The sequence below is a fragment of the Myotis yumanensis genome, unplaced genomic scaffold (genome assembly GCF_028538775.1).
Source record: "Myotis yumanensis isolate MYYU_CA2020_CCGP unplaced genomic scaffold, mMyoYum1.0.hap1 SCAF_1, whole genome shotgun sequence".
In the NCBI taxonomy this organism is placed as follows: Eukaryota; Metazoa; Chordata; class Mammalia; order Chiroptera; family Vespertilionidae; genus Myotis; species Myotis yumanensis.
The window spans coordinates 64,190,227-64,217,172 of NW_027223752.1; the positions used below are offsets into that span (position 1 = coordinate 64,190,227).

Below are 26,946 nucleotides of genomic sequence, written 5' to 3' on the forward strand. Positions count from 1 at the left end.
TCTGAGGACCTCTCAAGCTTGTATCCAATTATAAAGTCTGTAGTCAGTCCTGCTCTTTGCCAGAACAGCTATGGTCAGCTTTTACAGCTTTCCTTTTATGTCCTAAATGAATAATAAATGCTCATCGTGGCTTACCACCAGTACGTGTGAAGTTTCATATGCCCTCATGAAGGAAGAAGTATATTCTATATACATTCTTTCTTTGAAGTGCATTGGCATTTTTCATTTAATGATTTGAAAGAGAGAGAGAGAGAGAGAGAGAGAGAGAGGGAGTGTGTGTGTGTGTGTGTGTGTGTGTGTGTGTGTGTTAGACACCAAGGCTAGATTCCCAGGTTAGCATTACTTTTCCTTCTAATGTGTCCCCTGCAGTGGTGAAAAGAAAATCTGTTTGGAATAATGCAAACCCAAGTTCTTGTCTTGGCACTGCCACCAATAGCTGTGTGACCTTGGAAAAAGCACTTGGCATCTCGGTGCCTCAGTTTGCCTATCAAATATTTGCTACTAAGTAAAATGAGGGGATTAAGAGAATAGATTTCTGAGTGTCTTTCTGCTCCAAATAATACCACTTTACCTTTAGGTAGCATTTTATATTTTATATAAAGTGTTTCCACCTACACTTATGTCTCCTAACACTCTTAGGAAGTAGTTATTGCTGAACATTTTTCAAAAATGAGATGATTCATTCAGGATCAGGGTGCTGGTTCGAACCAAGATCCAAATCCAAGTCTTCTGACACTTGGCACAGTGTTTTCTCCTCTATGTCTAAGCTGTGTATGATTTAATCATCGGTGAAGAAATCAAGAATAAAAGAGAGGCTGGAATTCTCTGTCTGTTGGTAAGGCACAGTATTGATGAGGATAAATGTAAGCTTTGCTTTCACTACATAGGAACAGTGATTCTGATCTGAACTTGGGGTAGGGGCAGCATTCTGAGGAATTTCAGGTTGCTCAGTCTTACAGACTGAGAGCTAGAAAAAGAGAACTCCCAGATATTTCTGTTTGGAGGGATAAAGGCCTTCACCAGAAGCTTCCCTTAGGCTTTTGAATAGCTACCAAGGATAAATTAGTGCCATATGTCACTTGAGAGTAATTGTGCAGAATTTACTTTGAATGGTTAACAATCCCACGTGAGCAAAGGATGTTGATTGTGGTAAGATATTTCTATGCTGTCAATTTGTTTATCTGTACTGTTAAACATACCCAGCTATGGTTTCTTAAATATACCAACTCAAGAAAAGCAACTGTTGTATTCCAAAGGAATTAGCCTCTGAGTGTTTTTTCCAAAGCAATAGGAACTCCTTTCCATGTTGCTTGTTTAGCCACTCAATAGGGGGAATCATTAGCCTGCTCTTTGAGCATGAAGGCAGAGTACACTAAGCAGCTTGATCATGCTAACTTTGAATATTTGTCTCCTTTCTCTATCATAAAACAAAAGGCTGAATGTTCCACCATGACTCTTTTAAATCCTGCTTTCCCAACAAAAAGGATGCGCTTTCTCTCAACAGACTATTTTAAGGTCTAAGAATTCAAGTTAATTGAGAGTATTTCCATTGGCTTGTACTGCAACACAGAAGGATCAAATTCTGTTCCATTCATTTTTTGCCTTAAGTTTTCAGGGAGCTACTTACTTTTAAATAAATGAAAGCTTCCACTGATCTGTGCGGTTACTTGCATAATGTTGTTCTTATGGCATTCTTAAGGCCAGGTCTGCACTGGCTTTACCAAATGCCTGAATTCTAGTCTTGGCTCTGTGGTTAATTATTTATGTGACCCGGGGTTAGTCACTTAACCTCTGTTAATGTCCTTATTAATGAAATGAGTGAGTAGAGCGTCAGGATTCATCCATGTAATCCTGACTGACTGCCTATGACAGGTAAGACACTGTGCCTGGCCCATGTGCACTAATGCTTTCTGAGTGACAGAATAAGGAAAACAAAGCTGAATTAGAACAGTTATCAAGGACCTTATAAGGAAGTGTGTGTGGGGTGGTGGGGTGGGGAGGGGGGTGGGGGTGGTGGATACAGAATAGTAAACCATAACAGGAAAATATATGAATAAATACATGCAGAGTATGACATTTATTTTTATATCATATGATTCTACAGAGTCATAATGTGATTTTTAGTTTGGGCGAAAAAAAAGTGTTAACTTTTTAATAGTTAGAAAATGAACTAATATCATACCACTTTGGGGAAGGAAAATGTAGATATGTCATGCAGTGACAGAGCAAGAAGCATAGAATTTAATGTACTTGGGTGTCCTCTTTTGTCTTCAAGGAGACCAGAAGTAGTGTAACAGGCTGCTGTGAACTTTCTCACTTTACAGCTGAGAAAACCAAGGCTTAATTCCCATTAAGATCAGAAATGAGCTATAGGTTCTTGCTGTGACCATTACTATTTTGTTCTGTTCTGATGTCTTTATTAATGTATTAAGACATGCAACTGAAATATCACTGAACAAAGTGAGACATGAAACTAAAACGGAAATAAACCTATTAGAAAGGAAGAGCTTAGACAAGGTGACTACAATTCTAGAAAATCCAAAAGAATGATTCTATAAAACTCTGAGTAAGATCATTTAATTAAATGTCTGATTTTGTCACATAATCACATTTTTAATATTAAGATACTTTTAATATTAAAACCTTTTCATTAAGCCAATAACAATTTAAGAAATTATCAGTAAAATGATATAATGTCCAGGAACAAAGTTATCAAGCTATGGTGTGAACCTATGTGAAAAAAAATAAGACTAAACTAAATTGAAAAAAAATATATATTTTATCAATTCCAGAGAGGCAGGGAGAGGGAGAGAGAGATACAAACATCAATGATGAGAGAGAATCATTGATTGGCTGCCTTCTGCACGCCTCCTCTAGGAGATCGAGCCCACAACCCAGGCATGTGCCCTGACCAGGAATCAAACTGACCTCCTGGTTTATAGATTGATGCTCAATGGCGGAGCCATACTGGCCAGGCTAAAATTTTTTAACAATAAAGATATTTTTGAAAATTGAATTCCTGGAAATATTCTTCTTGAAGTTGTTTTAGGCATTATAAAATATCAGTTATTTAAAACAATTCAGAAGCCAACACAGAGTTAATAAAAACCTAAGTAAGTTTTATGAGAAAGCTGATACATTGATTCTAAAGTTTATTTAGATGAATATGATGATCCCATCATCATAGAATAAATGAGTGATTATAGCTAAGAATTTTTGAACCAGAAGAGAATAAATGTTCTCTCATCTCTTCCCAGGTATTGCCAAATTTTAGAAAGCTACAATAATGAAAACATGAGATGCATTAAAGTGGCACACTAAGGAACACAATTGAAATTCCTAAAATAGATTTTAGTGAGGAAAGTAATTTATATGTGACATGGAAGCAGCCCAGCATAATAGGGGGAAGGGCTCAGTGTTAAATGGTGATGAGAACCTTTCTGTTGGTAAAAATTGAAATTAGCTCTTAATATGTACATCATACTTCAAAAAATTCTGATTGTGACAAATAATTAAATGTGGGAAAATTAATAAAGAAATAGAAGAATAATGTGGTTACCTGTATGTATAATCTTGGCACTGGGAGGGCCTATCTAAGTAAAACTCCCCAAACTGAAATTATAAACAAAAACTATAAAACATGGGTAAATTGGATCAATTAAAAAGAGAAAACTTCTGTATGTTAAAAACAGTGAAAATAGAATTAAAAGACAAATGATAAATTGTGTAGCATATTTGCATAATGTATATATATTAAAATATATGTTTCTTTTCTTTTTTTTTTTAAAATATATTTTATTGATTTTTTACAGAGAGGAAGGGAGAGAGAGATAGAGAGTTAGAAACATCGATGAGAGAGAAACATCGACCAGCCGCCTCCTGCGCATCCCCCACTGGGGATGTGCCCGCAACCCAGGTACATGCCCTTGACCGGAATCGAACCCAGGACCCCTCAGTCCGCAGGCCGACGCTCTATCCACTGAGCCAAACCAGTTTCGGCAAAATATATGTTTCTTAACAAATAACTAAATACACTAACATCTCAATAGGAAAATAAAATTATCAGATAACACAATTAGATAATTCCGAGAAGAAAACAACTGGCCAATAAAATCTGGAATAAATGTTTAACACACTGAAAAGAAATGCAGTAAAGAGTAATTAGATGCATTTGACTTGGCACTTAGTAAAAGATAATTTTCAGTAATCTAATGCTAGAAACTTAAATTATTATAGCCTTTTTGGAAATTGATTTGGCCTTATGTATGATAAAGATTGAGAAAGTTCCTACCTTGGGCTACAGAAATTTCATTTCCAGAGTTGGAAAGTCATAAATCATCACTAGATTGTAAGACAATGCTCTTGTCCTGGTGAATAGGCAGAGTAATATGACAACACTCCCCTGTTTCCACTCAGTATCTAGTATGGCTTCCTCCATGCTTCGCAGGGATTCATTCCACATCTTTTGGCAAAGTGAAGCCACATCAAAAAAAGTATTGAAGAGAAAGTCCTCAATAACATACTACGTTAGGTCAGACATCTGACAAACATCTTTAATAATCATTTCTCCTAAGATATAGGAGAAATGCCAACTAATATGTAACACAAGAAATCTCCACTGGGCCAGTTTAATGTAAATAGAGAACCATGAACTGTTCCCTAAGGCTTTATGCAAAGCCAGCTTATTGTCTCCTTGTGCTGTAAGGAAATGACTTAGGAAGGTTTAAGAAACAGGCTCTGCTGAGATGCTTCTGCTTCTGAAGGTCACAAGGGACTAGGGATAGATAGAGCATCCACAGTTTCTTCTAAACTCCAAGGACTTTGGCAGACTTCTTACTTTGGCAAAGCTTTGTATGTTCTGAAATTGATGGAGCAACTCTTTCCCCCCCCCCTATGTTAATGGATGAAAGTGTGGAAGTAATTCGTCTGGGACACAGTTACTTTATAAACTGGGACCAGAAGATGTATTACTCTGGAAAAGCAACACCTGCTGCAGCTCGAACGACCACGCTCAACGAGGAACTGGGCCAAATTGAATATGTTTTCTCTGACAAAACGGGCACCCTCACTCAGAACATCATGACTTTTAAAAAATGTTCCATTAACGGGAGAATCTATGGTAAGAGAACTGTTCCTTTTTAAAAATGATATTATCAATGGTCCTGTAAAAAATAAGCAAGCCTATATATTTTTTCTTATTAAGAAATCCTAAACCATCACTGCTTTCTTGTTAATATGGGTGCCACCGGCAACTAACAGTGCTTAGCACATAATAAACACTCACTAAATATTAGTTGGATCAATAAATATTCATCCAATAACTTAAATGTTTTTAAAATTGATTTTAGAGAGAAAGGAAAGGAGAGAGAGAGAGAGAGAGATCAATGAGAAAGAAACACTGATTAGCTGCCTCCTACACATACTCTACTGGGGGTTGAGCCTATCACCCGGGCATGTGCCCTGACAGGGAATCGAACCAGCGACCTCCTGGTACATGGGTTGTTGATGCTCAACCAACTTAGCCACACCAGCCAGGCAATGTTGAATAATTTAGATGAAACTGAATTTTTACCATTCATGGATAGAGAAGGGGCTTAGGTGTGATACTCTCCAAAGTTCCATTCAGTGTTCCAACTCTGTAATTCTGCTTTGTGGTACTTAATAGGTCCATATCTCAGAGGGGACAAGTTCTTGGTAGTATTTTATGCATCCTTCCCATCAGCTCTGGAATTGATTTTACTGCCTGTATTTGTGAGAATTCACTATTTATTCCTGAGAATTCACACTGTAAAGAGCTACGTTGAGGGGCCAGACAAGCTAGTTCATCATTATGCAGTTCCTGTTTGTATGCTTTTGTCAGGATACCTGCTCTGTATTTGAACTTCAAGCATTCTATTTATATGTGACCTTTCTCACCCAGGCTTTGGTCAATTAGCAGACAATTCCTTCTGCTGAGAGCATGGACGCTATGCAGAAGGTTTCTGTTGGGTTCCCCTGATCTTATGTCACTGGATTCTGAGAGTCCAGTTTCTCCAAATAGAAATCTCAGGAAGTAAAGGAAATCCAAGAAACACAGGAAGAAATCCCCATTGTTTCCTGATGGGAAACTTCACATACTTCCAAATATTTTAAAGTACGATTTGACCTTGGACGAAACTAAGAACACAAGACGTTGATTTTTATACTCTCCTGCCTTTTAACCTCCCTCTTTCAACCCACCCCTGTAACCCAGGGACACCACGGTTTCCTCACCTCTCCTCTGCCCCCTACTTCTCTGGCAGTGGACTAGATGGTTTTCAACCTGGACTCCCACAGCCTCAGCTATATTGTGTATTTCGTATATCCCTATCATAATGACTAGTAAATAAAACAGAAACTTTCCTTAAAAAGTTTTATGGACATTATTTTCAAAGACTTTCCAAATACTGCCTTAACCCAAAGAGTAGTTTAAATGGGAAAATTTTAGAGAGTATTAGAGGTATTTTGAATTTGGGGGAACTTTTGAATTATTTTGCATGGCACCATTGATAATATAATAATAATATCACTTCTAGGAAATGTTGTTAAGTAAATTATTAGACATATGGACCCAGATTTGTTTGTAGAGTTGTTTGTCACAGGAATACTTTTAGAGAAGGCCTTTGATTTTCACAAAGTAAATATCCCAAGATCTTTGCAAATCTCCAAACTTACAAATCCCATGATAGCTTATAATTTCCCTCATAAAATGCAGGAAAGTAACTGAAATATTTAAGTAACCTCTTTAGGCCCTTAATTTGTATGCCATAATAATTTATGTTTCAGAATAACTTTTCCCTGCTACCATACATGTTGGTCTTGTTTATATCATAGATCCAGGCCTTGCAAATTTTTGACATTATACTCTGATTTATCTATTTTCTGGCTCAGAACTATTATTTTTCTTAGACCTCTTTAATTTTCCTTCACTCCTATCACAACCCTAAAAGTGAGCTTTCTTTGGGGGGACCATTTTACACAAAGACACAGTTTTGTTTTCATCCTTTACTAGAGTTATTGCATATGGGGTAATGACTGGAACATAAGCACGGTGAGTCTGAAATTTAAATCAAGGTGCTTGGTTAGGTTTACTCACTAGCGCAGGGACTCTTCCCACATGCAATTACACAGCAGCCCACATTTAGACCTGTGCCTCAGAAAAACAACAAATAACTGTTAGTCAAGTGTCTTTTTTTTGGTCACAGCATTATGTAGTAAAAAGAGAGAGAGAGGCTTAAGTTCAAAAACCTACTCTGCTGCCTTTGCAGTTTTAGTTTAGTCATGTTACATTGAACTCCGTTCTTCAGTTCACTCATCCATAAAACAGGAATGAGAATCTTCACCTGGCAGGTTTGTTATAAAGATCAGTGATAATGTAAGTTTCTGGCACAGGATGGATGCAAATAACTCATTTTTACAAGAATTATAGGCCGGTCAAATAGTATTAAACCTTCAAATGCCAAGCAAAAATTAGAAAAATCTTAAAGACCTCCAGTTAGGATAAAGCTAAAGTAAATGATGCTACATGGGCTATCATACAATCCTTCAAAATTAGATTCACTAAGAACTTTTAATGACAGGAGAAAATCTTATACTTTAAGTGGTTACAAAACAGCAGGAAGCAGAAATTTGTGACTAGTATGATGAATATATGTATACCTGTAAACATATACACAATATACACACACATATAATCAACCTCAAAACAACTCTGCAAATATTGGTTTTCTCTGGGTGGTAGGACTTTTAAACATTTTTATTTCCTACTGTAAATGTCCAGTATTTTACAATATAGCTATAATAATCAGATATTGGCTTTATCCTAAGAAGTTATTTTTAAGTGTCTGGCACATATAGTAGGTGGCTGTGTGCTCTGCCTGAAGAAGGCACTGCCATTGTTTAAAGCTTACATGCTCACCTGACCTTCATAATGCACAGAGGTAACTGGCCTCAACCACGGTAGACAAAGATGTACTCACCGAGCTCTAGCATTGACAAGAATTGGTCTGTATTGGATATAATTTTGGACTCCCCAACTGTGGGGATAAAGTAGAAGATAAAATTTGCCTCTCACAAACATCATAGATAATGTAATGCCAGAATGATGGAAATACCAGAAATACATAATTGCAAGTTTTGCTTAAATGCATACTGCATGTTAGTTCTATCTTGGGCAAAATGAGTATCTCTCTGTATAGATAGCCATGTCTAGGGTTACAATTTGAAAACACTCTTAAAAAGTCTACCTTTGAACCGAGAATGCCATCCAGTAGTGGTACTTTAATAAGTGTATTCCTGAAGATTAAATGTCTAAGTCTAGTATCAATTTCATTTAGTTTTAATTCTCAATTTTTGTTTGGCAGGTGAAGTACGTGATGACCTGGGTCAGAAGACAGACATAATTAAGGTGTGGAGGTGATAAAATTTCATTTTTACTTTTAATTTCAGGTTGTGCATGCTTTTAAAATGATGAATTCCTAAAGGTCTAATTTCTGCTATGACCAGATGAGATACAGAACATTAAAAATATTTTTATATGATTCAAAATTTCTTCTTATGCAGGTTCCCCAACCCCAGATTTACCACTTTCTTATTATAATATTTATGTATATGCAAGCAAATATATTTCTTCATTTTTTTAAGGTAGCATATATACACTGTTCTTTCAAATTTCTCAGCAATGCATTTTGGAGATTTTTCTTGATCAGTAAAAAAAAGTACTTCTTATTCTTTTTAATGACTGATAGTATTTTGCTGCACTGATGTTCTGTAATTTATGTAAGGATGCACTATTGGATATTCAAGATATTTTCAATATTTTGTTATTAAAGAAAATGCAGCAAAAATAACAGTGTGTACCTATGCTCTTTCACATGAATCCTATATTCTAACAAGTTCCGTTTTTACAAATGAATTGCCAGCTCAAAAGGCATGTGCATTTGTAATTTGATAAATATTGCCAGATTACCCTTTTTAGAATTTATACCAATTTATTCTCCCACAAACACACTCACCAATACTATGTTGTATCAGCAACGTTTTTGATGATTGACAACCTATGTGAAACACAGTATGTCAAAAAGTTTCAAATTTTAATTTCTCTTATTATGGCTAAGGTTGAACATTTTTTCATACTTTTAATAGCCTATTGTATTTCCTTTACTATGTACTTCTGGTTCATAATTTTTTACCCACTTTTCTATTGGATTATCATCTATCCATGGTTTCTGAGAATAAATGTCACTTATGTTAATTTTATTTTTCAGAATCTAGAGAGCTACTAGATTCTGTTTGCTAATGCTTTATTTTGATAATAGTAGCCTGGTGCACGAAATTTGTGCACATTGAAAAGGAATTAATTAGAGGAACATAATTTGGACTCACTATCTAATATCAATAATATGTGAGCGTGAGGCAGTCCGCGTTTCTGAAATTCAATGACATGAATTTTAGCTATTACTTTGCCAAATAAATGGAATTTACAGACATCAATTAAAAGAGCATTCAGCTTAATATTAAAAACTCTGGCTACCAAGTCAGGTCTGTTTTCAACTTTTTGCCAGCGTTGTAAATTCTTTGCAATATCTGCCCATTTGGGGTTGCATGTCATGGTTATGAATGAATTGGACTTGCCATACTTCGTCACAATTGCCATAGCATCCTGATCCTGCTGCTGCATATTTCTGGGACTACCCTCAGAAGATGATGGAAGTATTATCATTTTACCAGTCGGCACATTGTCATTTTCAGATCTAGATTTGAGATAATCCATCAAACCACTGTATTTTTCAACTCGCAACTTAGATTGGTTTGCTTTGATGAAATTTATCCGATTGGCCTCCATTTTTGAATATGAATCCACGATAAACTGCTGAGTTAATTTTCCTGCATTTAAAATAGGATTAAACATGTCCTGCACAGAGAGATGAAATCCATAATACTGCATTTGTGTGACTTGTGTCCCTACATTTTGTCTAGTATTATTGTCGATTACATTGTTGTCTCTGAGTCTTAATGCACAGACAAGTTTTAGAATACACCAGGTGGACAAGTTTTAGAATACACATATTCTGTCGTCGCCACAGCCTTCTTTCAACTTTAAAGGCATGTTGGTCTTTAGACATTTTCTGTCGATAACGCTGGTGTTTTTGGCATCAGAGTGACATTTTTCCAGTAGCTGGTGTTCAGATACATTCTGTCGCAGCCTTTTTCACCATGTGGAAAAAAAAATAGGATATGTCATTGCATCTAATGTAGGAAACAGGATATTGATTTGTTTCATTTTAGTGGCATTTGGATTATTGGGATCTGGTTTACAATGAATGAGCAAGTCCCTTTCAAAAGGAGGTTCTCCATCTTCATTTCTGAATATGACAGCAAACTTGGCTACATGGGGAGAATTATATCTACCTGGGTCACTGCTTTGATCATATTTAATTGCCATTGTTACTTCTGTGGGAGCAATACCTTTTGCTGCCGCTTCAGATTGGGCTTCCTTTTATACCTCATGTAGCATCTTGTACGATTTTGTTAATTCACTTATTTCATGCATGAAGTTGTTGATGTCGATCATGAGTCTTTCTGAGCAGTCCTGGTTTTCTGGCATTGCTGATCTTTTACTTGTAGCTTTGGCTGTATCCAAAATATAGAGTTGAGCAAACTTCTGAGAAATACCATCCGAAGGATGTAAAGTTCCAGTACGGTGATAAACTTGTCCGTGTACTCTAAAACAGTATGGCCCATATCCTGATGGCGATGCAATATTTGCACCCATGGAAGCAAAAGCAAAAGAACTATTTATGGAACGAATATTTTCCATGAAATGTTTACTGTCAGAATCTTCGTTTGTCATTAATCTTTTTAAATATGCTGGGTACTCTGGAAAATGTATATCATTTAGACAGACTTTCCCTTTGCTACAACATCGAGTAAATTTCCCATCAGATGGTTTTTCATCAGAGAAATTTAGTGATAGGCAAACTTCACATTGAGCAGTCATTCTACCACAACTATGCTCGAGGATTGCATCCTCAGGTACTTCATTTTCACTGAGAAGGCAGTTCCTACCGGTATTGATAGGACTTGTTGATGACTGCTCTCTAGACATATTTTGTCATCGCCACTGTCTTCTTTCAACTTCAAAGGCACGTTGGTCTTTAGACATTTTCTGTCAATAACGCCGGTGTTTTTCGGCATCAGAGCGACATTTTTCCAGTAGCTGGTGTTCAGATACATTCTGTTGCAGGCGCCGCCTTCTTTCAAGATCAGACACACGCTGCTCTGCAGACACTTTCTGTCGATAACGCTGGCATCTTTCGGCTGCAAAGCTATGTTGTATCAACAGTTGTTCTTTAGACATAGTCCCACCTCTCTACTGTCACGGTCTGAGATGCAGGTGAATGAGAGTCCTGGCTGTCAGGCTGCTAAGAACTGTCTGACCAAAGGCTGATTCTCACTGATTCTGTGGGGGTGGGACTTCCTCCTCCCTGCTGTCAGTTTCCACAGCTGTGATGAGGAAGCTGGGGTGACAGAGGGAGCCGCGCCCTCTAAGCCGCCCTCTCTCTCGCTCTGCTCTATGTCCAGCGGTCTCCTGCTCTTCCAAGTCCTCTAAACCTCCCGCTCTCCGCCCGCTCCTCTCTCACTCTGTTCTCTGCCGGCAAGGTCCTGGGAGCCCGCAGGCATAGCTTGGCGCAGCAGGCCTCGCCTCCTGGGCCGGCAATGGACCCAGGAGCCCGCGGCCTTGGCTGCCGTCGCCTCCTGGGGCACTTGACACCTGTGTATGCAAATTAACCACCATCTTTGTCAGGTTAATTTGCATAGCCACTCTGATTGGCTGGTGGGCGTGGCTGGTGGGCATGGCTTGAGCATAGCAGAGGGATGGTTAATTTGCATGTTTCTCTTTTATTATATAGGATATGCATTGGCATTTGTAAGACATGTTACAAATGTTAGTCTTCACTGTTCATTTTGGGGGTAATGTTTGCTTTGCTACCAGTGTTATATTTGCTTTACAAAGCATGTTTTTTTCATTACTTAGTATTCCATAGGATAATTCAAATGGTCCGTGCCTTAAAGTTTTCATAAAATTCTTCTGTAAAATCATGTAGACCTGGTGGTGTTCGGGTGGTAGCCCTGTGATAATGATATTTTCTTTCCCATAGTATTTATCTGTTTAGAATTTCTAACTCTTCTGAAATGGTTTGGAAAATTATATTTTCCTACAATATTCCTTAATTCAATAGGATGTCCAAATTTATTTGCAAAGACTTGAACAAAGAGATCTCTTATGATTCTATTAATTTCCTCTTTATCTGTGGCTATTTGTTTTTCTCATTTCTTATTTTTTCCCTTCTTGATTATGTTAGAAAGTTGCCCCTTTCTTCCACATAAAGTACAGCTTTTGAATTTATTATTTATATATATATATATGTATGTATTTTCTTGTCTTTTAATCAATAAGTTCTGCTTTTATTTTTATTAATGCCTTCTTTCTTCACTCCTTAGCTTTCTTTTGTTATTTTCCCCCCAACTTTTTACTCAGATGTTTAACATTTTGCTTTTATTCTTCCTTTTTAAAAATACAAATATTTATGGTTATTAATTTCCCCCTGAACACTGCTTTAGTTTTATCACATGGATTTGGGTATGTAGTTTATGAAATTATCTTTATTTTTATCATGTCTGTTTGAATATCTATATTGAACCATTTTAAGAAAGAGCTTTAAAATGTCCAAGTGGTAGGGACTTTTCCCCTCTGACTTGATTGTACTTTTAATAAAATAATATATTTGCATTATTTCTACTTTTTGGAGTTTTTTGGAGTTTTCTTTGTGCCTTATTATGATCAGTGTTCCAGGGTCCTTAAAAAGAAAGCATATGTATATTCTGTTTTCAAAGTATAAAATTAGCTAAATGTCATTTAGTACTATCTTATTAATTACATTATTTAGGTTTTATGTTTCATTATTTATCTTTTATCTATATTATCTCTTTGGATTAAATAGGTTAATTAAAGTGTTCTGATCATCTCTCTCCTGCTCCTATATAACCTGAAATTTTTGTTTTGTTTTGCTATTTTGGAGTGCATAAATATGGTTTATTGTGGTTACATTTTTATTATGAATTACACAATTCAATGTTAAAAGAGCTCTTCTTTGACTCATTTAATTCTTCTTGGCCTGAATTCAACTTTATTTGCTATTAAGATCATGACTTCTGGTTTCTTTTCATTTGCATATGCCCACCTTTTATTTTCAATGTTCCTGAATAACTTTATTTTAGGTATGTCTCTGTGTACAGCATAGGCTTAGATTTTGCTTTGCATTCCAAACTTTCAAACTTGTTATTTTATTTATTCTATTTTTATTTGCTTGTTCATTTGACCTATACTATGCCTCATTTCAAAAGGCTTTACAGTGAATTATAGACACATAATAGTAAGACAAATAGCACATATCCATAATATTGATAAGAAATGGCAGCCACGAAAAATTAAGCAAGCAGAGACGGCAAACTTACATGCACTCCAATCACAAAAATCTCAGTGTACATATAATGGCACACAGTTGCATACACACACTATTGACTCTCTAATTTTTTAAAATAAGTGATGGACCACCTACATTAGGTTATGTGTTCTCTTAGTTCTGTTATAATATTTTAGGTTATCCTTTTTGTCTGTATACATTTCTTGTAATATTTAGGAAAGTATTACATAATTTTTCTACTATCTACTTTGAAGAGTTTGTATAATGCTCTTAATTCTAGTTTCTTATGGCAATATGTATCAATATCTTAATATGAATAGTGATGAAATTATTATATTTTCCCCTGATATTTTCTTATTTTTTTATTAATGATACTTATTTATCTTAAATATATATGGCTTTCTGTTAGTTGATTTAAATCTTCAAATGATATCTTCTGACCTTCAAATGTTAAACAGGAAACCAGAATATTTTTCCAAATTTTTAGTTATCTTTTCAACATAGTTAAGGTATATAATATATACAGGGTGGGGCAAAAGTAGGTCTGCAGTTGTTTGTATGGAAAATAATACAATAATTAATAAATAACAGTAAAAAATAGCCCTGGCCAGAGTAGCTCACTTGTTTGGAGCATCATCCTGTACACTGAAAGGGCATGGGTTCAATTCCCAGTCAGGGCACATACCCAGGTTGCAGGTTAGATCCTGGTTGGGGCATGTGCAGGAAGCAATTGATATTTCACTCTCACATTTATGTGTTCCTCTCTCTCTCCCTCCCTCCCTCCCTTCCTCTCTCTCTAGAAATCAATACAAGCAAGAGAAAAAAGAGAGAGAACTCATGGACATGGACAAGTGTGGTGATTGTGGGGGTGGAGGGGGATGGGTGAAGGTGGTAGAGGGCATAGAGGGGATAAAAGGTGATGGCACATAATAAATAAAAGCATGTCCTCAGGTGAGGATTAAAAAATAATACAAGAATAAACTGTGTTTTGTGTATTTATAGCAAAAAACTTACTTTTGCCCAACCCTGTATATTTTGTTGTGCCATGCTAATGTCTCTATTTCTTTTAGAGTTAGTCCTTTACTTAGAGAGATTTGGTGCTCACCACCAACTAGTCTCTTTTCCAGGTTTTTTCCAATTATCTTCAGTTTCAAGAAGTATTAAGAAATATCTCGCCAAAACCGGTTTGGCTCAGTGGATAGAGCGTCGGCCTGCGGACTGGAAGGTCCCGGGTTCGATTCCGGTTAAGGGCATGTGCCTGGGTTGTGGACACATCCCCAGTGGGAGATGTGCAGGAGGCAGCTGATCGATGTTTCTCTCTCATTGATGTTTCTAACTCTCTATCCATCTCCCTTCCTCTCTGTAAGAAATCAATAAAATATATTAAAAAAAAAAAAGAAATATCTGTTCAAAACCATCTGTTGACTTTATATTTGAATAACAGTTTGGCTATTATCTTTTTGAGTCACAATTTCTTTTGGGGGGTGGGGAGGTGGGAGTATTCAGGGATATCTAAGGTTAGTGTGTATTTTACTCCTTATTAGTGAGTTGATCATATTCCTCCCCAATAAATTTTGTTCAAAATTTATTACATGGACAAAACAATCTGTGATACAAAACAATCTTAGATTAAATAAGTCTCTATGATTCTGGGATAAACACAACTAATTGAGTGTCTTATTTACAAGTCTTCCCATATATTTGGATATAATATACTAGAGGCCTGGTGCATGGATTCGTGCACTGGTTGGGTCCCTTGGCTTGGCCTGTGCCCTCTTGCAATCCAGGAACCCTTGGGGGATGTTGGAGAGCCAGTTTTGGCCTGATCCCTGCAGGCCAGGCCGAGGGACCCCACTGGTGCACGAATCCGTGCACTGGGCCTCTAGGATGCATATAAGATCTTTGGTTAATCTCTTTGCGCCCTCCCCCCTTCCCCCTTTCCTCTGAGATTCATAAGTCTGTTCCATGTTTCCATGCCTATGCATTGAGTATCTGCCCCCTGGTGGTCATTGCGCATCATAGCTATCGGCCGGTTGGCGAGTTGGCTGATCGGTTGGTTGCTTAGGCTTTTATATATATAGACTAGAGGCCCAGTGCATAAAATTCTTGCACTGCGGAGGGGGGGTGTCCCTCAGCCTGGCCTGCACCCTCTCTCAGTCCGGGACGTCGGCAGGTGAACATCCCTCTTGCAGTCTGGGACCCCTTGCTCCTTACCATGCACCAGCTCACTACTCCTTACCACTTGGCTCACTGCTCCTTAGCGCTGCTCCTTACTGCTCCGCTCACTGCTCCTTAGCGCTGCTGCAGAGGCGGGAGAGGCTCCTGCCAACATCGCTGTGCTTGCCATCTGTGAGCCTGGCTTCTGGCTGAGTGCCGCTTTCCCTGTGGGAGCCCACTGACCACCAGGGGGCAGCTCCTGTGTTGAGCATCTGCCCCCTGGGGGTCAGTGTGTGTCATAGTGACTGGTCATTCTGGTCATTCTGCTGTAATGGTTGCTTAGGCTTTTATTATATAGATAATTTTATTCTACAGTATCCAAGACAAAGTGTTTATTAAAGTATTTTCCCATCAATTGTTTTTGCAAAGACATTATCACAGGGCCAGCACTTTGAGTTATAAACTTTTAGAAGTACATTTTGTGCTTTCTAGAAGTCAATGAATTAATAGGGATCTTATTTACTATTGAACTGTCTTTCACTATTTTGTTCTGTTCTTTATTGAACCCCATTTCTTTAATTTTTTTTTTTACTCAACAAATTTTTAAGTGTACAGTAAAAAGCGCTCTGATTGGGTCTTTTCTGCTACCTTGTCTTCCAAATTGCTGATTCAGTTTCCTGCTTTATCCAATCTACTTTTATTCCTTCTAGTATATTCTTCATTTCAGATATTGCATTCTTTATTTCTAACTGGTTCTTTTTTGTGGTCACTATATCCTTTTTCTCACTAAGTTCCTTGAGTATACTTATTACCATTTTTTTTTTTTTAAAACTCTGTATCGATTTAAGTGCTTGCCTCTACTTCACTTACCTCTTTTTCTGGAGATTTCACCTTGTTCTTTCTTTTGGGGCATATTTCTTTGTCTCCCTATTTTGACTGCTTCTTTGTGTTTGTGTCTATGTGTTAGATAGATCTGCTATATCCCCCAGTCTTGGTAGTGTGGCCTTATGTATTAAGTGTCGCATGGGATTCAATGGTGCAGTTTCCTTGATTACCTGAGCTGGGTGCTTCAAGAATGACTTATGTGGGTTATGTGAGCCCTCCCATTGTAACTGAGTCTGGATTGGTATTGGTCTATTTGTGCATGGGTTTGACCCTCAGGCTGGCTGACTTGAGGATTGACCTTGACCACAGAGTATGAGCTGCTGTGTAGGTACTGACCACACTAAGTGGAATTTGCCTCAGCAGGATCTGGTGCCTCCCGAGATTTCCCTTGTGAAGGTAATTGGATCCTGCTCTGATGTAGTCTGAAGCTGGCCACTGGGTGAGTTGGTTCTGGGGCCTCTTAATAAAGACTCTGGTGCAGGTCAATATCAGATGCTGCCTGTGACTGGTCCTGGGCAACCTGTTTGGAGATACAATGTGGCCCACAGTTTGTGGCTGCCTCTGCTGGGCCTGGGTGTGCATGAGAAGGTCCAAGCTGTTGCCTGTTGCTGGCCTTCACCAGCACTGAGCCCAGGGGTAGTGTGCAAAAGACCCAAGGCACCCTGATATCTGCCTCTGCCTGCCTTTGTCTGCCAACTGCCTGTTACACTCAGTCACTGAAAGAGTCTGTGGTGGTGCTCAAGTTGTGTTAGGAAAGTTCTCAGTGAGTCATCAGGTAAGGGTGGGTGATACAGGTTCAACCTTGGTGCTAATGGAGGGTCTGAGGCCACTCAGCCAAACCGCAGGATATACCAAGTCTAGCTGCCACCCACCAGGTGCATGCAGACCTCTGTGTTAGGGTGGGGTCTCAGGGAGTTGTCAGGGTGAGGCCAGCAGAGCTTACCAGGCCCAAACAGACCAAAATTTGTGTGAAGGGAGGACTCTGTACCAGTTGGACATGCAAGAAAAAATGGCTGCTGTCCTAAGGCCACACAACTCAATCTGTCCCAGTTCTGTGGGAGCCTGAGCTCAGCAGGGTGGGGGGTACAGGGAGTTGGGAGGGTGGGGCTATTGGATGTCTTGTGAGGTTGGGGAGAGGTGGGAAGTGTGACCCCTGCCCCAGAGCCACACAAGTCAGTCACTGTTACCCCCTGAGTCTGCTCAGAAGTCCACACCCTTACCCAGGCAGCTGACTCCTCAGTAGGGTGTGAGCTCTGCAGTTTGGGACAACAGTGAGTCCTGAGGGTAAGGCTGTTACATTCCCCAGGCTGATTCCATAAAAAGGGGAGTGTTCTACCCAAAAAGATGGTGTCTGTGGTGTGGGAGGGGAACTCAGCACAGGGATTCTGATAGCTGTCCCTTCAGCTCTCTCCCCAGAGCCACAAACCCCAGTCTCTCCTCATGTGACTCTAGTCTGCTCTGCCCTCCATCCACTGCTGCCCAGGGTGAGTGGCTGTGAACGAGATTTTATGTTTTGGCCCTTTAAGTGAGTACTTGTGTCTCTATCAGACTCCTGTTTCTCCCTGAAAGGCAGGATCCATGCTGATTTTTCCAGTCAGATGTTATATGGGCATCTCTTCCTGGCTCTGATGCTCTAGGCTGGGGAGCCTGGTGTGGGGTTGAGACCCTACACTCTTAGGGGAAACCTTTATAGCTGAGGTATCCCTCCAGGATCTCAACCACTGCCCATGCGAGCAGGTCCAGCCCTTTTCACATCTCTGCCCTTCCTACCAGTCTCGATGTGGTGTCTTCTGTAAACCCTTGGTTATATGACTTCCGTTTAGCCGGTCTTTGGTTTTATTCAGGTTGATTGCTCTATACTTTAGTTGTAATTCCAGCTTGGTCTTGGAAGGAGGTGAATATAGCTTCCACCTACTCTGTCACCATCTTGGATTTTATACCACATATTCTTTATCCATTTGTTTGTCAGCAGGCATTTATGTTATTTCTACTTATTGGCTATTGTTAGTAATGCAGCAAGGAACATGTGAGTGCAAATATCTCTTCAAGATGCTGATTTTAATTCTGTCATTATATTATGCAATATCTCCAGTGAGATCTGAGAAAGTATTCTATAGTCAAACACAGTATTTTTGTATCAGAAAGTATTAATTCGCTCCAAGCAGGCTAAAAAATCTATAACTAGACACGTATCAACCCAGGTCAGATATTGCAATCAAAATGAGTTCAAGTCTGATCAGGTTTTGCTATCGAGTACATTTTTGAAATAAACCTCCCAGTTTGCAGGGCTTCTTTGTATTTTGGAGTTGCAATAAGCATTTGAGGATTTTTACAGCCATTGGATAATTTCCCCTCACAGGCTTTTGGAAGGCTCACTATCTGCTGCATGTCTCTGAAATGAGAAGGCAATGTTTAACAGTAATGAAACAGAAAGCCATTTTAGTGCCAGATGTTTGATGCTGAAAAATCATATAAGCACTAAAAATGCTTAGAGGAAATGTTTTTGAATTTTAAAAGATGATTGTTGGAACTAGGTTTTTAGTTCTTTTTGTTGTTGTTCCCCTACAGAAAAAAAAGCCTGTGGACTTCTCAGTCAACCCCCAAGTAGATAAAACATTTCAGTTTTTTGACCCCTCTCTGATGGAATCCATTAAACTGGGTGATCCCAAAGTGCATGAATTCCTGAGGTTACTCGCTCTCTGCCACACTGTGATGTCAGAGGAAAACAGTGCAGGTAAGTGGAAAGTATGTCTAAGTGGTGAGCCTTGGTTTTTGAATCAGAACTGATATTTTTATTTAAAACATTTGGAATTGGAAGGATTTTCTAATTAAAATAAAACTTTGCATAGGGGTTTATCTACTACACTAGCTTTTCTTTATATTTATTTATATCCTGAATAGTTTCCAGTTATCTCTCAATTATTGACATACACATTTAATAGATACAGATGACTATTAGGTGTATGGTTACAATGAATTTCTCCAGTAATGGGGGTAGATTTATACTGATAAAATAATACTCTTATATAGTCCCCAGTATGAACAAGTTTTCACACTTAGTAAGATGGTTATTTAGAAGCTCAGAGTTCCTAGAATAGAACAAAATTAGGTGGGCCACTTTAATATTAAAGTGATGTGGTGGGTAGATAATGGTGTTAATGAATCAGCTTCTTGTTCCAATCAAGCCCAAACTATTTTATTTGCAAGTTATTTTTTCTTTCTACTACCAACTATTGACTAAGAAGTACCAACCAAGTAATTCAATTCAAAAGTGAAATACTGTATATATAGACTGTAGACTCTTTATATGTATACTAGTGCCCTGGTGCACAGATTCATGTACATTGAAAGGAAATTAATTTGAAGGTGGCCAGTGGGGTGGGACTGGGTGAGACGGGCTGGACACACCCTGGAGCCAACCTCTCGAGGTCCCTCCCCAGCTGGCTGCACCTGGGGTGGCACCATGGCTCAAAGGTCATCTGTGGAGTGAGCGGGGTCCCTCTAACAGCCGTGGGCAAACTATGGCCCGTGGGCTGGATCCAGCCCATTTGAAATGAATAAAACTAAAAAAAAAAAAAGACCGTACCCTTTTATGTAATGATGTTTACTTTGAATTTATATTAGTTCACACAAACACTCCATCCATGCTTTTATTCCGGCCCTCTGGTCCAGTTTAAGAACCCATTGTGGCCCTCGAGTCAAAAAGTTTGCCCACCCCTGCTCTAGCAGGTGGGGTCCCTCGGCCTGGCCTGCAGGGATCTGGCTGAAACTGGCTCTCCAACATCCCCCGAGGGGTCCTGGATTGCGAGAGGGGGGTTTTTGGATGACGCACCCCGGAATCAGGCTCCCCCCTTTCTGGTTCTGGGTAGGTCACCAGAGCCTGCAGCTGCCAATTCACCATAACTCGGCAGCTCCTGTGTTTAGCGTCTTCCCCCTGGTGGTCATTACACATCATAGCTACTGGTCAGACAGTCGAATGGTCGCTTAGCTTTTTATATATATAGATATGTGAGTGATAGATATGTGTATATGTATATATATGCACACATACACTTGTGTATATTTTTCTAGTTGAGACTACATTCAAACCATAGTTTTGTCCTTGATGATTGACAGTATTACAGATGTCCTGCATTTTCTACTCCTTTGCTCCTCCCCACCCAACCCCAGCCCCATCCCAGGCCTTCACCACCCTATTGTCTGTGTCCATGGGCTATGCATATATGCATATAAGTTCTTTGGTTAATTTATTCTTGTCTCCTTGTCACCTATCCCCTCAGAGATATGTCAGTCTGTTCCATGCAAACATGCCTCTGGACCTATATTCTCTATGTCTTCTAACACGTCTCTCATTTTTCCATTTCTTTATCTCTCTGGGATATACTTTGGAATTTTATTTTATTTTTTTCAGCACACTAATTCTTTCTCTGGTTGTATCTAATCTGTAGTTTTCTATTTTTAATTTCTACAAGACCTTTAATACTTTTTCACATCTGCTTAACTTCATGCCTCTCTTTTATGTCTAGAAATCTATTAAATATTTGTAATGTGCTATTTCTAATAATTCCAATATAGGGGTAACAATGGTAACACTTGGTGTGAATCATTTCACCTTTTCTAGTTACAGATAGTATATGGTTTGTTTGATTTTAATGAAAAGGAGTCACAGTATATACATTAATACACAGCTTGTTTTCTTAACAATTTACCTTGGTCATCACTATAAATCAGTAAATATGAATCTAGCTCTGTCTACTTTTTCTAATTGATTTTTACATACAAAGATAACATAGTAATTTTATGTAGAAAGGCTTACTTTATACATACTGGTTTTTAAAGTGTATTTTTATGTTATTTTTTTCATTATTTCTCTCTCTTACCCTCACCCCAATGCATACACATTACCAGGTGCCAAGGATTAACATCTGGTTTGATTCCTTAAATTTTAGGGAATTTCTTATATACTTTCTCATACTTAGTGGCAGACTGAAGTGGAATTTGGAATATCAGCTACATTATTGACTGTGTGATTTTGCAAAAATCATAACCTCTCCAATCATAAGTTTCACCAGTATAAAAGAGAAATAATAATTTTAATAACCCCTATATCCAAGGCTTGCCATGAGGATTTTGTGAGTTAATAGATATTAACTGCTTTAGCTTATGAAACTTTCATGACACATCTCCTGTTACTGAAAATATAAAGGTGTGGTCTCTGACCTAAGAAACTTCCATCATAGTGGAGAGGCACACTCAGCATCAAGTATGTTTTAAAATAAGATGACAAGAGTTACGTTGGTAGAATGCATAGCTTACAGGATAGGCACCTGCTCCAGCCGGTTGGTGAATAGAAAATGTTTGATTTCTAGAGCTGTCACTTGAGCTGAGTATTGAAGAATGAGTTAGAGTTGGTATTGGCATTCTATGACTGTTAAGCTATTCTTTTTAGTATTCATACATATGTTTATTTTCCTTTTTCAAAATACCCTTTCTTGGGTGTTGTTTAATCCACTTGTTTTTTTTTCCTTTTAGGACAGCTGATTTATCAAGTTCAATCACCTGATGAAGGGGCTCTAGTGACTGCTGCAAGAAATTTGGGGTTCATTTTTAAGTCTCGGACCCCAGAGACAATAACAATAGAAGAATTGGGAACACTAGTTACTTACCAATTGCTTGCCTTTTTGGATTTCAACAATATCAGGAAAAGGATGTCTGTCATAGGTGCGGTTGGTAGCTGAGATTATTTGTGATCTTTGATATGGTTATATCGATGCTTCTCATGGATAATTTTGCTCTTGATTATGTGCTGAGAGTTGTGATATTTTTGTAGCTTTGTGAACTTCTATCATCCTCAACTTAGCCTGAACACTGTGCTATAAGCATAACTAACATTTAACAGATATTTATTATGTGTCTAGCACTGTTCTAAATACTCTACATGAATGAACTGATTTAATTGTTACAAAAACAAGGTAAGTACCATATTTTTATGACCATTTTAATTGGGTAACTTGACCAAGGTCATGTAGCTTGAAGCGGAATAGCTGGGGTTCAAATCTAGGAGTTCTGACTGCCAAGCCCATTCATGTCATCACTACACAGCACTGCTTAGGTTGAGTTCCTGAATTCCTTGGCACGTGCTAGTTATTGTTGATAGTGTTGTTTTGTGAACACCATCATCAGCCTCCTCATTATCATTCATTGACTCTCTTTACCTGGATTACTGGAGCTGATCACCTAAAATTGTATTTAGTACCACAGCAAAGAATGCTTTTCAGACTGTGCTAACCCTCAGTGCTGCCTCAGTGTCCCTCGCATTTGTACTTTGTTCCTCTTTCCAGGTGTTCAAAGCCTTTGCCTTTCCCTCAAGTCCTCAAGTTTGTCATGATCTCCTTCACTCTTGGAAGCAAAATTCATCTCCTATTTCTCCAAAAAAACCCACACCAACCAACCAACCAACCAACCAAACAAACAAACAAAAAAACCAGGCCTTCTGAGATGTGCACCGTCAACTTATACTTTTCCCTATCCTCCTCCTTCATTCCCAAGTTGTAACTTTACTCATTTTTTTCCCCCTGCCTCAGAGAAAAATTGCTCTTGTTCCTTTTCAAAGCTGAAGGTTCTATCTGGTCCCATCCCTCCTTCCTCCTTCCCTCCCTTCTTCTTTCCCTCCCTCCTTTATGCCCCTAGGTTAGTGGTTCTCTAACTTTACCTCCCACCAGAACCACCAGGAGAGCTTGTAAAAACACAGATTGCTGGGCCAGAGTCCCAGAGTTTCTAATTAAGTAGGTTTGGGGTGGGGCCTAAACATTTCCATGTCTAATAAGCTCCTGCATTATGCCAATACTGGTACTGCTGGTCAGGGGATCATAGTTTGGGGACCACTTCTGAAACCTGTCTCCTTTGCTACTCTCCCCACTCAGGCCTCAGCATCTCTCGCCTTATCTATAGAATCCTCAGTAGTCACGCTGTTTCTTTTGAAAATTAGCTTCAAAACCCCCTTTTATTGTAAAAGCCTTCTTTCCTTTACCCTTATTTTCCAGTACCATGGCTTTAGTCATGTCTCTCATCACTGCTTGCTTGTATTATTGCAAAATCTTCAAAATTCTTCCTCCTTAAAGTAATCCTCTATGCTGACATCAGGGCATTCTTACTAAAACATTGGGCTGATTTTGCCATCAGTCTCTTAAAAAACCTTGGTGGCTTTGTAGAATTTGAAGGATAAAGTCCTTAGGATGTCCTTCAAGATTATTTGCAGTCTGACTGCAATCTGATTTATCTTCCACTTCTCCAAATTTTGTGCTCCAACTTACTAGACTTCACCATTCTTGGCATTCATTGTGCACTTTAACACCCTTTGTGTGTGCTATTTCCCCTGCCTAGAACTCTCCTTTTCTCTACTTCTTTCTTGAAAAACTCCTACTCACCTGGTAATGTCCAATTCAAATGCTACCTGTTCTCTCAATTCTTTTCCTGCTCTCCAAATAACTGTATTCTCCTTTGTTATCCTGAGTCCCTTGTTCATAACATGAATGTGATACCAGTCCCACGAGAATCATGACTTTCCAAGTTGTTGGAGTGTGTACTACCTGAAGGCAGGTGCTCTGCATTCGTTTTGCCTTAGTCTTCGTGTTTTTTTTTTAATACTATTCTTTAAAAAATATTTTTATTGATTTTTAGAGAGAAAGGAAGGGAGAGGGAGAGAGAGAAACATCAACATGAGACCAAAACACCGTTTGGCTGCCTCCTGCATGCTCCCTACTGGGGATTGAGCCTGCAACCCAGGCATATCCCTGATCGGGTTTCAAACCGGCAACCTTTTGGTGCAACCACTGAGCAACACTGGCCAGGGCATGCCTTAGTCTTAAACTGCCCAGAGCCAAGCACAGAGCTTAGCACACAGTAGGTTTTCTATAAATGTTTGTTAAATAAAACTTAACCCAATACGTTGTAACTTTTGACTATCCTGATCCTCATATTAAATCACTTTCTACTGTGGAAAACATACGTGTTTATGTAATTGTAGTGTTTTTGGTCTTTAACTACTGGAAACTAGCCCTAGAAGATGGCTCTCAGCAGGTCAAAACTAAACATCATCTGAGGATGTTTATTTTTATATTTTTGACAACAGGTTATAGGCGGTTATCAGTGATGTTGCCAGTGAGCACAGATGCTGCTGCTTTAAGTGTCAACCTAATGCGGTATCAGTGGGAGCTATCTTCTATTTACAGCTTCAGGGGAGGTGTTATTGATGTTGGGTTGGCCCAGAACTGGCTCTGAGGGTGTTGACAAAAACCTAAGATTGCTACACAGGGAAACTTTTTGGCTTTTCTCCAGCATCAGTCACATTACAGGCTGTGGAGAAATCACAGCCTGACCACAAACATCAGATGTTTGCCGTAATGGGTCCCATATGAAGAAAGGTAATGTTCCACCACAGGACGCATGGAGGCCTGAGGGCTTTATTTTGGTTCTGTGTGGCTTGTAATCTGGCGGACTTTGAAAGAGAGGCTGCACGAGGGTAGAAAAGTCTCTGTTTGATAACAAGGCACAAACAACGCCGGTCTCATGGTTGTCACATGGCTTGGTCTGTGGGGACAACACCCTGATGTGAAGGCTCAGACATCTGCTATGTTTCTCCTCCTCTGCCTCCTTTTCCTCCTTTTTCTTCTTCATTCTCCTTCTTCTTCTTCCTCTTCTGTTCTTCCCCTTCTTCTCCTCCTTCTCATTCTTTTTTCTTCTCCCCCCTTTTGCCTATCATTTATTGAACCACAAATGTATACCAGTAGAACTTTCATTCTGGAACAAGACCCCTGATTTAATTTAGAGATATGTAAATAAAAATGGATTTCTATAGAGATTTATGTAGAAGGTTTATAATCCACTATGTTGATAAACATATAAATCTCATTATATAGTTTTAGAAGCACAAACTCAACTAATTATGTAAATAAAAATACAGAGATAAAGTTCAAAGACAGTTATAGTAGAGGCTAGTGGCAGGTAATCATTAAAGAAGAATACATTATAATAGCTCCTTGGAAAGCCCTTACAAGGTCCTTAGAAAAGGGTTGCTCAACTCTAAACTGTTCAATGCTTATCAGTAAAAATCATATTGCCATATGTCAGGCATTTCTCCGTGTGAATGTATGAACAGCCACCCAACTGAGATGCAAAGCAGAATTATTGATCACCCTTCACAGTGCTGCTATTGCATTTACTCTTACAGCATAAACCTGCAACTGTTTCTGACCTTTGTCTTCCCTTTATGTCACAAAGTCATAGCTGCTGCTCTCAATAAATTTTACATCATTATAATTCAACTTATTTAAGCAAAGATTTATTAAGTGCTTACCATGTTCCAAGGACTTGAAGCTAAGGAGAAGGTGGAATTAAAATATGTTCTGTGTGGAAGCATGGAGGAGAAGATGGTAGAGCAGGGCAGGAAACAGGCTGGAGAGGGGCAGATCTGGATGACCCCTGGTTATGCTATGTTAAGGAATCACACCTCATCTAAGGTTAGAGGGAAGCTGTTGCAGGCTTCTGAACATTAGTGGGAAGATGATTCTGTCTGGATTACAGAAGAGTCTGGGGGAAGCAGGACTGGAAAGAGTAAAACCATGTAGGTTAATGTGACAATCTAGGCAAGAGAGGTGACAGAGAGAAATTCATGACTTCAGTTGGATGTATGGGTGTGAAGGGGGGCAGCTGAATGGTGGCCAGATATCTGATTTGGAGACTAAGTGAACGATGAGTCTGGCTATTGAATCTGGGGACATAGAAGCAGTAGCTAGTTATTGAAGGAAGATAATGTGTCTGTTAGAGGGGCCAATGCTGGGTTAGGAGACAGCATCAGAGATGGAACATCTTTATTGAATCAGAAAATTGTACAGCTGAAAAGGACCTTAGAAGTTAGATTTTTTAAAAACATCTCCTTTTCACATGTAGAAACTGAAACAAAGAGATGGTAAGGGATTTGTGCAAATCACAATGGGTTTGTGATTTCCCTAGACAAGTGGGTCTCAATGTGTCGTCGGGGGAACCTAGGAAACCTGGAGTGTTTTTCAGAGGATGCACAAGGACAAAACTATTGTCATAATAATACTAATGTCTTTTTCACTCTTTCTCTACTGAGTATACTGTGGAGTTTTACAAAGGCCACTTGCTGTGTAATATCACAACAGATTGAATGCAGAAGCAGATATGAAAACCCAACTGTCTCCTATTAGGCCAGACACTAAAGGGACCTGTAACCATGTAAAACAATGCACTCCCCAAATTAAATTTTATTGTTCTGGAAAAATATAGTTCTAATTCATAGAAATGTTATTTATGTAATAGGTTTATTATTATAATAATGATCATTATAGTAATATATAGTGTCACAAGACTATTAATA

The 26,946-nt window shown here is 38.7% G+C and overlaps 1 protein-coding gene across 4 annotated transcripts in view; it reads left to right on the plus strand.

The window, feature by feature from the left end:
- The window catches only part of ATP8B4 (ATPase phospholipid transporting 8B4 (putative)), a 214,855-nt gene that overhangs the window by 131,324 nt on the left and 56,585 nt on the right, over positions 1-26,946 (plus strand). For all 4 annotated transcript variants that reach the window (XM_070423207.1, XM_070423198.1, XM_070423188.1 and 1 more), the window contains 4 exons: positions 4,911-5,119; positions 8,382-8,425; positions 19,116-19,281; positions 22,080-22,268. In XM_070423207.1, the coding sequence (XP_070279308.1) occupies positions 4,911-5,119; positions 8,382-8,425; positions 19,116-19,281; positions 22,080-22,268 (608 nt within the window). The remainder of the gene's footprint in view (positions 1-4,910; positions 5,120-8,381; positions 8,426-19,115; positions 19,282-22,079; positions 22,269-26,946) is intronic.